The sequence below is a fragment of the Pleurodeles waltl genome, chromosome 4_2, assembly GCF_031143425.1.
Source record: "Pleurodeles waltl isolate 20211129_DDA chromosome 4_2, aPleWal1.hap1.20221129, whole genome shotgun sequence".
Taxonomy (NCBI): domain Eukaryota; kingdom Metazoa; phylum Chordata; class Amphibia; order Caudata; family Salamandridae; genus Pleurodeles; species Pleurodeles waltl.
Window position 1 is genome coordinate 960,620,658 of NC_090443.1, and position 14,318 is coordinate 960,634,975.

Consider the following 14,318-nt stretch of genomic DNA (forward strand, 5'->3'; position numbering starts at 1 on the left):
AACGGAGTCTATACATGCTCTGAGAACGAAAGCAAGTTGTGAGGACAATATGGTGGTGGCTGTGTTTTCTGAAGATACTAATGACCCCTAAAGGAAATTTCTTGCATTGCACCTCACTCTCAAGAATATAGACTTTGTATATTGCCTACAAGACCCAGAACTGATGTTGGTGACTATCAATGGCAAGAAATGAGAATTCACAAACCCCGAACTAGAACAAACAGTTGGAATCAAAGCCTGAAACATCCTTGCTCAACATTCACCACTCAAAAACATACCATATAGGACGCACTCCACCCCCAGTAAGACCACTGACAAAAACTGTGATATAGAATAGGCCACACCAAAAGAAAGAGACAAGTCCGGATCCCATTTAAAAGTGTGGACATGGAGTGACCAGTTGGTACAGAAGACTACACAGGGCCAAACCCTTATGCCCACTGATGGAACCAGGGTATACCATGGAATAGTGAAGTTCTGTGGGACTCTTTTCTACATATCACCAAGAAAATGTCTAACAGTAACCTGGTACATTATTTCTCATTAGTAAAGAAGGCAACCTCTACCATATTTGCTACCACACAATATCCAATACCATTATCTACAAGGAGAGTGCGTCTCCTCTCACCTCTCAGCACTGACACTCACTGATGGTCATTTACCTGGAACATAACAGAAAACAACTCTTATCTCATTATGCATTAGCCACACCCCTAAACCGGATTGTGGGTCACACTAAGCATCTTACTTTATGGTCACCTAACATGAATAGACTTTCTCATTATGCTAAACGAAAAAAGACTTTTACCCACCTGGCTACTAAATACCTGGCATTGCTCTTCTAGAGGTGACCAATCTATATAAGGCTGAATCTGACATTTTAAGGCAAGATTAGGTAGGTAAAGCGATTTGTTTCTCCGGACTACAAGTGCTCTGCTGTTGTATTCCTGAAGAATACTATGAGTTACAGGAAATGTGGGGTTGCTATTTTAATACAAAAGAAGACATCAGAAAAATACTAAAAACACTGATTGACCTTAAAGGTCAATATGTCTTTGCTAGTCTTTCAATTAAAAAAAGTGTCTTTATTGTTGGATCAATCGACGGATGCTAAATCTCGAAGAGAGACTTCATATCTATGCTGAGTAGATTATTTTTAGAATTTATACAAGCTAAATGTATCAGACAAGCTAAATTAATTGTGTGGGGGGGGGCGGTTGCGGGGCTGGTACATTATGCTTGACCCGGTCACTGACAAATCAATCATGCCTGAACTTAGAAATAACAATGACCAAGGGCTTCTTTAAAGATCTTTTGGCAGACCTCTTGTTACTGGACCCTTAGCATCACTTTAACCAGAGATTACACATTCCTTTGTCATCCACATGGAAATGAATCAAGGACTGCCTACCTTTTACTGATGGAGCTGTGTTTCCTAAAGTCTTTGAGTGTGAGGTGGGGCTCAGTGGCATATCAGACACATCACCGTTCTCTGTCCTTTTAGACATGCAACTAGTGGTCCCTAAAATCATAAACCAGGTGGATGCACATAGAGATATATAATCTGCAGAAACAAAAAAAAATGAAACTTTGTGGAAACATTAAAGACTACTTAGTCCTCTACATGCAGATCTCCCCACAACGTATCTGGGTAACTGGGAAATCATACGTAAGAGGAATTATGATGGAGGCATCAGAAGCAAGCAAAAGGGCGAAAGACAAATGGAATGCACTTGAAATGGAAGAAGAAGCGATTCTGAAGCAATATCAAAAACGTTCACCCAATGTTACCTTAGAACTTTTAACCAATAAAAAAACTTGACTTGAACTGTTTGCTTTCAGCCATGGTGGAGAAATCTTGGTCCTCTGTTAAAGGGAAGAATTACAACCAAAGAGAGAAAACTGGGTGCCTTCTGGACCTACCGTTCAAAAAGAGATGGAGCAATTGCCCATTCCTATGATATATAATGTAGGTGAAAGCTTACTTTTAAATCCCACTGACATTGTAAAGAAACTTGCACCCTTCTGTGTGACGTTTACACTTCCGAAACATCCTTAGATACCACTTAAGATGATAATTTGATATTTTTTATTTCCTACACTGATATACGTTCTTCTGAGCTGACCAAAGTTTGAAATGAGTTTAGGACACTTGGATAACTCCTGACCACCCGTGAGGTGGTCATAGACTCCCTTCTGAAAGTCACAGCATGGGTGACTTCATAGAGACAATTGTCAATGCTTAACTTTAACTATAAAATACTTGGTAAGATTCTGGAATAGACTCCTTCTTAAGAGACTGGGAGCCTCCATACAGCAGCAGCAGAACTCAAGCTAACGCTGTATACAGATGACATTCTACTTATGCTTAGTACACCGGAGATGTCATTGCCAGCACTGATGAGACTGATCTCAGAAATTACTACCTTTACGGGGGTATAAAGTCAATTGGACTAACAGAGAAACTATACCTATTACACGCATGACATTCAAAAGTGTTTTGGCTGGTTTGCCTTTCAAATGGATACAACTACAAATGAAGTACTTGGGTATTTTGGTCAGCCGAGACATACGGACATTGGAGAATTAGAACGTAACGGGTCTAATTGACCAAATGAAAGGGAAATATGCTAAATAGGAGAAACTACAACTTTCCCATGGAGAATAGTTAAAAACCTAAAAAATGGAACCCAAAAAATGGTGATGGCCCCACGTTTTAATTATGTCTTCGGAATGTTGCAACGGAAAATACCCATTCCAACCCTGGATGCAATAGAGAAAATTAATTTATCCCCTCTCAGACTTGCAGTGTCAAAACTCTGTGCCAACACCACCTTTGGGTTAGTGAGACTAGCCCATAGGTATTGCCTCTTGCAAGTGGCATAACAATATACATCTGGAAATGCCAGATTGGATTATACTGGAAAAGTATTTACACAATATCACTGGGGGAACCAAAGTGACTTGCAAACAAGTCAAGCAAACAAAGGACTCACATAATCCAGCTCTGACAGCCAGGCTACCTGTGTGGCAATCTACACAACAATGCCTAAATCCCACTGTGCCTACCTGGAACAGCGCAGGGCTAACAGTAGGCAGGGTGGTGGTGTGCTGGCGCAACTGGATCACTATGAGGATTCACATTCTCAATGATCATATTAAATATTTCATAAAGTTGTCACAAGAGTTTCATTTGGAAAAGAGTTGAATCTGGAAATATTTGCAGTTACGGAATTGCTTGATGACAAAAACTAGGCAATACATTTTGGGGCCTAACATTGCCCCATTAAAAGACTATCAAATTAACTGGGGCTACTATAAAAAATGAATTCGAGATTATATGAAACCATGATTAGAGAACTATGGGCCTCATTATGACTTCGGCAGTCTATAACGTAGACTGCCAAAGTCCCACAAGACACAAGACCGCCAGGGATGGCAGTCTTCAGACCGCCATATTATGACTGCTGGTGTCTCTCTGCCAGAATTTGGGCGGAGAGCTGCCAGTAGCCATACTGGCGGTCAGCAGTGCAGTGACGGCTGCTCCGCTTGCACCGCCACGTCATCACAACACCGCCACGCCTATTAAGAGTTGGTAATAGGCATGGCGGTGTTGTGCTGACTGGGTGCTGGCAGCATAGCAGGCCCCAGGGATCCCGTCCCCTCCCGGATGACCACTGAGAAAAGGTTTGTGCCCGTCCGATAGGGGAAGGGGTTTGATGAACGGTGTGTGCTTGCATGGGGGTGTGCGTTTGTGTGATTGGAGGGGTGGTGGTGTTTGTGTATTTGTGTGTGATTGTGAGTGTCTGTGTGAGTGAGTGAATGGATGCGGGGGTGGGGGTGTGTATGTGTGTGTCTGTATGAGTGCGTGAATGCGTGATTGCATGTATGTGTGTGGTGCGTGCATGCTTGGATGGAGTAGGGGTAGGGGGTCTGTGGCCGTGGTGGGGCAAGTGGGGGGAGTCGCATACTGGCGACAGGAAAGTAAATTCCTGTCGCCAGTATCCTTTCCACCAGGGATTTCTTGGCACGATTGCCGCCAGGAAATCCCTGGTGGAAAGGAGACTCCAAATACTGTCGGCGGTCCAACCGCCCTGGTACAGCCCTACCAGCCTGTTCACCGCCGTGGTCATAATCTGGTGGTCCAGCACCACCACGCCGTTGGCGGTATTACGGCCACCACCAGCATGGCGGAGCTGGACCGCCAATGTCATAATGAGTGTCTATATTGTTAAACGTAAATGGCAAGGGAGAATTCACAGTCCTATACAGATGAGGAAAGTTTGGAACTTCTAAGAACTTGTGATAAAAGTTCAAGGTAAACACGTCCTAAGTTGAGTTTTTTAAATTTTTGCGGGACTGGCTCTGATCTCCATATAAGCTGCATAGAGTCGGATTTACATATGTCACAATGCTGGCACTGTAATCAACCGAACGGTGGTATGATACACATCTAGTGGCACTGCACAACTAATAAGCCTTACTGGCAACAGATACGACACAGCATTACAACTAAGAGCGACATAAACCTTATGCCCTTATACCGTGGCACTTCTGCATGAACTACAGGATATTGCTGGTAAGAACAATTTTAAGAAAATATGGCTGAATAGTGCCCTGATCTTGGCTAACTTGTTTATCTTCAGACACTGGAAAAGACTGGATATACCGACTTATGAGGAATTCATGTTATCACTATCATCAATGGCAAACTATGAGCAGATAAGCCACAGGATTAACAATCAGCTTTGTGTGTTCTATGAGATTTGGGAAGCTTTTCTTGGAACAACATATCAGAGAGTGGAGCCTTTCAGTTGCTCTTTACTAAGGCTTGTTGTGTACAAACTCTTGTAGAAAAATCATTTGATATGATGACTGATGTGTGCATGGGCACTATAGAGAGTTAGGTGTCATCACTTATTTGGAGGAAATGAATTTCTTTAAAGGTTTTTCCTGTGAGCTGTTGACAATGTTATATGTTTCTCTTGTAACCTACTGCCTTTGCATATGTAGGAGAAACAGAGCCTGGGGCTTGATGTTTTTATGTGTATGTACAGATTATTGGGGACAGGTTTTCCTTTCTTATGCATTCCTATTGCAGTTAAAATCTGGTCAATGTTTCTGAAAGAATAAGTGCTTTCAGGCAGTTTTGAAAAACTCAATAAACAAATATATGTTAGATTTGGTATTCAGCACAAAAACAGAAGATGGTTCGGCGCAATCAAAATGACTGCCCTACCAGTGAATGAAAAATCAGGACTGTATCATGACAGGAGCTGGTTTGACAAGAAGAATTAAGGGAGGATAAATATACTCACCTCCAGTACTCTTCACTGGGACTGGTCCTCTTCATGGTGTGGTTCAGTAAGCTGGTAAGATTAAAATCTGGCAAAGCGGCCTGGTAGATGCTGGATGCATTAGTTGCATTGAATGGAGGATTAAGAACACCAACGCAGTCTGGCGTGTTCCAGGGATTTCCGCAGTACGTCCATGGCAGCAACCGAGTCATGGAGGTGAAGAAGTAGTAGAAGGCAATGCAGATGACCACATTATAGTAGATGCCGATGTATGTGGAGACCACCATCATCCCATAACCAACTCCTGTAACATAATTAAAAACAAAGGGGATGTAGCATGCGTGAAAAGTGAAAACTATAGCATTTCACAGACATTACATAGAAGAATCTTGGCGGCCAATTACGTTTCCAACTGAGAGGTTTTTCCACCAATATCAATGTTTGGGACCCTTTTATCAACTCTCCCTCTTTAGCGTATATCCTCTTCGCATACTGCTTTGATCAATGACATTGAGCATTTTTGCTCACATGATGCATTCTTATTTGATACTCAGTCGTTGCTTTTATTATCTAACTCTCTGCTACACATCAGAAAGTTGAAAGGTTAAGATACCTCCAACAGGATTCAAATGTGTAACTTGCAGCTTGGACACCTCTGCAGTGGGCATTGATGCTGCTGAGATGGCCTAGGAAAGTAACTTCGATCATGTTTAAAGTAGGGCCCCTCTTCTTAACATAATTTTGCTAAATGAAACCACAATCTAAAATACTCAGAAAAGGCCTGTGCTCTAACAGGGAGGAGAGAGGGACAATTGAAAATAAACAGACCCTACTTCATCCTACTTCAACCCACACACCTAGGAAGGTAAAACACACACCCGACACAGGCCGCTCAATGCTTCCTTTCCTGTCACTCACCCTGTATGAGAACTTCTTGAAAGCTGAACAAGCAGCCATCTTCTTGGGAGTCATTGGATTTGCTGAGTATGTGATTACAAAGGCACTGAATTTTTGAATGTGGGTGTATGACCCCCTACTTCATATGGGGTCCACTTAAGTGCCCATTAATGTCACTACTGTTCTAGGTCATCTTAATTTTTGCGGTATCAGGGGGCACCCTGATTTATTTCAGCAGTGCTTCAAAATACTCTAGTAGACTACAACAATTTCCGTGTAAATTAACATGCCTAACAAAAAGGAAATGGAATAGGTAGTATTTATTCAGTGGTAAATTCCCCCTTGCTTGTCCTTCTCCAGCTGACTCCATGAATGAGCACAAGTTCACATTCACCATTGATTTGGGCATAGTTCAGATTATAGTCAGTTTGGTCTCTGAAATGGTTCACCAAGATCCTTTCTGAACTCAAGAGGTGGTTCAACAGCCTGAAGAGAGCCCAACCATTCCTTGTGTACTTTGCCTGTCGGGCACTCATGGGACACCTTAAGTCCACCCACTATCCTTTCTACCATGCTTTCTTTTTCATTTTGGCCTCAGTTATGTCATGGGTGCTTCATAACAGGCCTTCTTGCCCCTAAGTGTTGTGTCGAGCAGCTGCATGCTCAGATGCAGTTGCGGCAGGGAATTTCAATATTTCTGTTCAAACCTTCCATCTTTCCAGACTTTGTTAACATTTACTTAGCTTCAGATCCGGTGTCACCATCCCTAACACCCTACCCTAGTAATATCCTACTCTTCTGAACCCCACAGATCCATCAAAGGCTACTACCTAACACATTCCTTCCATAGCTCATGTCCCTGATTTAAGCCCAAGGAGCTGTCGTTTATTCTCCTTGAATGGTTACGCCTCTACTTCTCTTTTTTTTATCCCCTTATTCAACCTGCATAAGAAAACAAGGGCTGGCATCCATGCCGATGCAATCCACCTCATCAGGTACTCTTATGGTGCACGGCCTGGTGATGCCATATATGAGGGCAGAATGAGGTCAGTGTATCATGCCACTTTGATTAGAATGAGTGCTGCTGCAACTTTAACTTCCTTCAAAAAGCAAATAATAATAATAAAGAATTACCAATAGCTCACTGTCTATAAAGAAGCCTCCCGTGGGCCATGCAGTGGAAAAACAGCAAAAGATGCTACAAATGGCACGTACCCACAATAATAGTATGGCATGAGCCTGCTACACATTAGCCAATTGGAGTGGGCAAGATTACTTTACAAGTGACTTTTACCCAACCAATGGCTCGCTGTGAGAGACGGAAGTCTCCCTTTCCCACAAAGCTCTTTTCACTACCTGACTCAATCATCCCTCCATGCAAGCATCCTAAACCACTGATGTATACTTGTTGGATCTGGCACTCTCTGAAGGGCCACCCTCAAACCTTTTGGCTTTCACCCCTCCTGTCTCTGAACCCATTTTTGTTGCCTTTTAGGACTCTGTGCACTTCACCAATGCTGCCCCTAAAACATGGTACAATTGGCTTTCACCTTACAGGTACATTTAGTTTAGTTGTAAGTACTTAGTATGTAGTACCACAGCTACCCAGGGCCTGTAAATTAAAGGCTATTAGTGGGCAGCAGCACTCATTGTACTAATCACTGGAAGTAGCCTTTTGAAATATTGTCTCAGGCCTGCCAATGCAGCGTATAGAGCAGTTTAAACTGCAGATTCAATTTGGCAAAATAATCCTTTTACTAGGCCTAAATCTTCTTTTTGATACAGATAAGCCACCCCTAAAGTAGGCCCTATACAGCCCACAGGGCAGGGTGCAGTGTATTCAAAATGTTGGACATACGCTTTTAAGTCATATATGTCCTGGTAGTGAAAAATGTGAAATTCGTTTTGCCCTACTGCAAGGCCTACCTCTCTCGTAGCATAACATTGGGTTACCTTATTACATTTAATAAGTGCTAACTTTTGAATGGGAACAATTACAGATGTTTTGGTCTTAAAAGAATTGTAATTTAAAATCCTCATCAATGGTAAGGTTAGATTTTAAGTCACAATTCTGAAAATGCCACTTTTCAAAAGTTAGGAATTTCTTGTTCAAACCATTTGGTGCCTGCTGCCTGTGTCCTGGATCACATGACAGGGTGTAGTTGGCAGCTGGCCTCTGTGTAGTCCTCCCAGACAGTGAGACAAAGGGGTACTAGGTGATGACACGATGGGCCATTCTGCCAGGATGGGAGGTGCAGAGTGGTTCCCTCTCCCACTTACATTTCAAATAGGCTGCTTCCAGCACACTAACAAAGAACGTGACTTCTTGGAGCCTGGGCAAGTGAGGAAGGAAAGTTCCTGGACCAGATGTGGGGGAAGTCTAGAAGTTTGTCCCACTTCAAAGGCTGGCTGGCACCAGGAATGAATACTGAACCCTCAGACCAACTCTTCAGGACACTCCTAGACCTGTGGGCACTACAGATTAAGGTCTGCTTTGTTCCTCAGAGGAATGCCTTGCTGCCCACGCCTGCCTTGTGCCCCAAAAGACTGCCCTGCTGCTTGAGGCCTGCTTTGTGCTTCAGAGAACTGCCCTGCTGCTACCAGAGGACTGCCCTGCTGCTCAACGCCTGCCATGTTTTCAAGAGGACTGCTCTGCTGTTTGAGGCCTCCCTTGTTCTTCAGAGGACTGCCCTGCTGCTGGGATGCCTGCCCTACTCTCTGATAAAGAAAATGGACCTGCCCTCTTCATCCCAGGATAACCTGAGTGACTCTAAGGGTTAGTTGGTTGACCTCCTGTTCTGAGCAACAGGGACACAACAAACTCCAGAGGCCTAAATGCAAATGCCCAGCTAACCTGCTTTAAATGGTCCTGCCTGGACCTGCAACTGACCCTGCCTGAGCTCTGTTGGAGTGAGTTCCTGATCCCCAAGAGATGCCTCCGTGCCCCTGGACCTTTGGCTGACATTAGATGAGCACCTCCTGTGAAACCCTTAGGTTTTGAACTCTGCATGCTGGACTTTGAGAAGGCAACGTTTCCAGCTGGATTAACCTAGTCCCTATATCTGGCCTGGACTTGTGACTTTGTCCCGGTCTAGCGGGACCAGATGCCTACAGTTAGTTTTTTCTGCTTCTTGGCACTATTTTTACTTAAACTTTTCAAATTGCATGTCGCCAGTTCTACTGATTGGATTTTTGTTCTTCTGATTGGATTTTTGTTCTTCTGATGATATTTTATTTATTAAAAATGTACACACTTTTTAGGGTCGAGCGCGTAAGCACTCTAGAGCCTGCTGTAATATCTGTGGGCTTTTCACCACGCCCACTCTTGCTATTCATTTGTTGTTGTGCTTGCCTTAAATTTTTATTGGTGCATTTTGTGAAATGTCCCTCCTTTGTGTGCTGAGTTCCCTCCCCTGGTGAATTAACTAAGTGAACATTACTGAACATTTCTGTTGGCCATCACACTACGTCACTCTTTCTCCTGTTACAGGGTGTGATGGCCCCTTCTCCAGGTTTTGGTTTGCCGTACATCCCAGCTGTGATCCTTTCTAGCTATTCAGGCAGGGAGCTAATAACTCTCGCGCTCATGGCAGCAATATTGCCTTGAATCGCCTTGCTTCTGTCAACTGTTTTACACTTTATTTTCAATTCATGTGGCAAGAAAAGTTCAGTTAGAAATTTACAACGACAATTACTCTAACTTGAGCAAATGCGAGACCCGTTGCATTGAAAATGCTTGTTATAAACTTGCGTTGGATTTTTCTTGTGTTGTGTTTTCACTTTATTACTGTTTGTGTGCTGCTTCAATATTTTACACATGGCCTCTAGGTTAAGCCTGGAGTCATAATTTGTGCCAAGCTACAAGAAGGTTACGTACAGGGTAACTTAGTGAGTTTTGTGGTTCACTTCGACAGGTATTGTGGTTTTTACTTAAGAAAGTGTCCACACCCCACTCAGCCAATTTGTTTGGAAATCGCATGTGGCTACATATAGTGCCCCCTTTCAGATTTCACCCTCATGCATGTGCTTTGTTGCAAAAAACATCAACTCAGTATGTAACTTTGTGCCTCCCAGCTGGATTTTCAGGTCCAGTAATACAACACATGTACACCAGACATCGACAAAGACTTGATTTTATCTGACTGGGTGACATACTCTGTTTTTTATCTACATATTTATGCCTGATACAGACAGGAGTTATACATCTAGCTGCTGGTTATAAATAGCCATCTCAGCAACATACCAGGAGAGTCTATGTATCTCAATGGGATTTTACCATAGTGTACAAATGTAATCCCTTGCAACCTGATTTTGGTGACATATCTTATTTTTGTAAAACAAATATAACTGAAAAATGCCATGGCATAAACCATATATACAGGCATACAGAGTCTAATATGTTTTATTACCATTGCTGGGAGGGGGGCTCATTAATCACCCGAGGCTTCTCTGCTCGTGAGTCATATTTTTTTATATGTTACTGCAGACTGTGGTCAGCCCTCCACATTTGCTAGAGCAACCCGGAAGTGCCTTTCTCCTTCTCTGGGGGAAGCAACAAAGTAGTGAGATGTTAGGTGGGGGATGTGAGGAGCTCTGAGAGGCTCCTTATACCGCGCTCTCTAAAGGTGCCCCAATGAGAGGCTTTCCTAAAATCTAGTTGTATGAGTAATGTGGCACATGTTGAATCGTAGGGTCATCTAAAATGGTTTTCTGTAGTTAGCAACACATCTTGGCTCCGAGGCCTTGCCCTACAGGTAGGTATGTGGCGGATCCAAAAACTGCTTATAGAACCTTGAATTGAGATCAACATTGCGTGGTTTTACCTATGAAGGAGGAGATGTGGGCTAATGGTTAAACAGTGATAGCCAAATTATATGACCAGAGTTCGAACTCAAGCTTCATCGATTTACCACATTGTATGATGCTATGTAAATCACTTTATCGCCATAGGTCCCAGTTTCCTTCTATGCCAAAATAGGAATGTACAGTAGAACGCACTATGCAAATATAGGACCTATAGATATAGCTGATGTACAACATGCCTAAAAAAATTACAAAGCCAATATATGTAGTGCAAGTGAAAACTACTGCTTTGCCAATGCTTGTTAGAATGGTACCTGTGCTGCGTTCTGTTCCGCCTATTTTGAATGCTGCGTCAGTACTGTGTGCTACTGTAGCCATTTGCAATATGGTATCTTTACTGTTATCAGTACAGTTCAATATGGTATCCTTACTATTGTCAGTACAGTATGTGCTCTATTCACAACTTCTGCTGGTTACTACATGGTATCTATACTGTACTCTATTGTAGCTATTTTCAGTAAAGTATCTGCACTATATGTATCTTAATTGCTATATATACATCGATCTCTAACATACATGTTTGCAGTACTGTGCATCTTCTATATGTTTTAATGACTATATCCGCACCCTGCCCTATGGTACCTATTTTCGGTATTGCTTCTGTACTGTATGGGATTTTATTCCTGTGTTTCCACTACGCTCTAGTGCACCCAACTATGTGCAGCTCTCTCTGTGTGCTGCCCTCGCCAGTACTAGCTAAACACTCCTGCAGTTTCATCCTCGCTGCTGCTGCAATCTTTAAGATGCAGTGGAGGCCCCCACCCCCTCCTAACCCCAGACTCCTCCGTTGTATGAAGCTAATGATAGCTGAACAGAGATGATAGAGCATGACTACATGCTTCAAGCACCCTCTTCCCATGAACAACAACACTCATCCCTCTGCCAGGTTTCACTCTGCAATGTGCGTGGCCGTGGCTGGAGGACCTTCAGGGGTATCAAGCTGAGGAACTCAAGATTTCTACTGAGCTAAGCAACTAGGTATGAGCTTGAGAACTCCAAAATAACCCACACTGCTGCAGTGAGTAGGAAGAACCAAAGAAGGGTTCCTACTGAAAAGCGAAAACCAAGCCACGATCAACCAGTACAGATATAAAAGGAAATTCCGGTCTAACCAGTCCTTGTAAAACATAAGCTCCCGCTTCTAGCGTGCATTGTATATGATTGGCATGCGGGTCCAGCGGGACAGTGCGTTTCAGGAGTGACCAAGATTCCAGCAATTCCAAACAGCTCCAGAAATGACAACTCAATGAGAAGGGATTCAGCAATTGTTAGTGATTCGAGTAATAAAAAACCAACATACGACAATGACAATCAGTTCTAGCAATGAAAAGCGACTCCCGCAATGACAACAGATCCCTGTAGTAGCAATCACACGATGGGAAGTAATTCAAGCATTGAGAGGCGATTCCAGCAGTGACAAGTGATTCCAGAGTGACCAGAAATTCCAGAAGTGACAAGCAGATTTAGCAGCAACAAGCAGTCCCAGAAGTGACATGTGAAATAACCGGAAACTGCAGCAATCCCAAACGATTCCAGCAGGGACAAGGGCATTGACAAGCAGGCGGCTCAGGCAATGACAAGTGATTCCAGCAGTGAGCAAATGATTACAGAAATGACAGGCAATTCCAGCAACTGCAAACAATTCCAACAGTGATACACACAATAACAAACGATTCCAACAATGATAAGCAATTCAAGCACTGAGAAACAACTCCAGGAATGACAAGTGCAGTGGCAAGGAATTTTAGTGAAGGCAACCGATTCCAGTCGTGATGACCTTTTTCAATAAAGAAGAATGCAAATACATGTGATTCCATCATTGACAAGCACTGACAAGCAACTCCAGCAATGAAAGGCAACTCTTGCAATATGACAAGCAATTTAAACAAAGATAAATCCAATAACAAGCAATTCCAGGAAAGATAAGGAACTCCTGTAATGACAACCAACTCCAGAAATGGCAAGCAAATCCTGAAGGGACAAGCAATTTAAACAAAGATAAATGCAGTAACAAGCAGTTCCAGCATGGACAATGAACTCCAGTAATGACAACCAACTCCAGCAAGGACAAGCAATTCCAGCAGTGACAGGCAAATAGACAAAGATAAATTAAATAGAATAAAAAGCAATTTCAGCAAAGACAAAGATCTCCAGGATTGACATGGAAGTCTAGCAATGATAAGCAACTCCTGCAGGAACCAGAAATTTACATAAATGTAAATGTAATAACAAGCAATTCCAGCAAAAACAAAGAACTCCAGTAATGACAACCAACTCCAGCAAAGACAAGCAATTCTAGCACGGACAAACAATTCAAGCAAAGACAAATGCAATGACAAGCAATTGCAGCAATGGCAAGCAACTCAATCAATAACAAGTGGTTCCTGCAGTACCATTCACAGAGACAAGCAATGATAGAAGCACTGACAAGCGCTTCAGAGTGACCAATGATTCTAGCAATGACAAGCGACTCCAACAGGGACAAGTGTAAGGACAAGTGATTCCAGCAGTAACAAGCGATTCCAGAAGTGACAAGTGCAATGACAAGAGGCTGTGATAGTGACAAGCAATCATAGAAGTGACAAGCTATTCCAGCAGTGAGAAGTGCAGTGACAAGGGATTCCTGAAGTGACAAGCGACCAATTTCCTCAATGTAGCCTTACTGACTGGCCTGCCTAAAGGTTGGTCCCATGTAATTATTGTCCCGAGATTCAAAAAGGGTTTGAAAGGTGATCTGCAATTCTACCACCCCATATCTTTGATCAAGTCAACTGCTAGAATCATGGGACGTATCTTGCTGGATTGCCTCCAGGCGTGGGCTGACGAACATAATGTGTTTTCAGAGGTTCAATTTGGCTTCCATCCGGGTATAGCTAGTGTGGGGCAGTCCCACAATGTATACTTTTTTATAAGAAAATGCACAGTGGCTAGGAAGGGCAATCTGTACTTTGCCTTTATGGACCTGAGTTCTGCTGTAAACAGGTCCAAGCGTTGGAGTATGTTGGCCGATATGGGGGTTGACTAGTACATTGTCAACTTCCTTAGAGAGCCTCACAAAGAGGTTACTGCTAGTGTGAGATATGGCCCAGGTGGAGAGACAAACTCGGCCTTTAGTCTAGCGAGGGGCGTACAGAGGGCTGTGTTTTGGCCCCATTCCTTTTATCGCTGTATATAAATGGCCTGGAGGAGAATCTGCTTGAACTCGGGGCCGACTGCCCCCACATAGTTGATCGCAGTGTTCCCACGCTAATTTATGTCAAA

At 43.1% G+C, this 14,318-nt stretch overlaps 1 protein-coding gene across 9 annotated transcripts in view; it reads right to left on the reverse strand.

Annotated features, from left to right (window-relative positions):
• Nucleotides 1–14,318, reverse strand: part of SLC6A9 (solute carrier family 6 member 9) — a 443,088-nt gene that overhangs the window by 82,052 nt on the left and 346,718 nt on the right. For all 9 annotated transcript variants that reach the window (XM_069232784.1, XM_069232783.1, XM_069232788.1 and 6 more), the window contains one exon: nt 5,319–5,601. In XM_069232784.1, the coding sequence (XP_069088885.1) occupies nt 5,319–5,601 (283 nt within the window). The remainder of the gene's footprint in view (nt 1–5,318; nt 5,602–14,318) is intronic.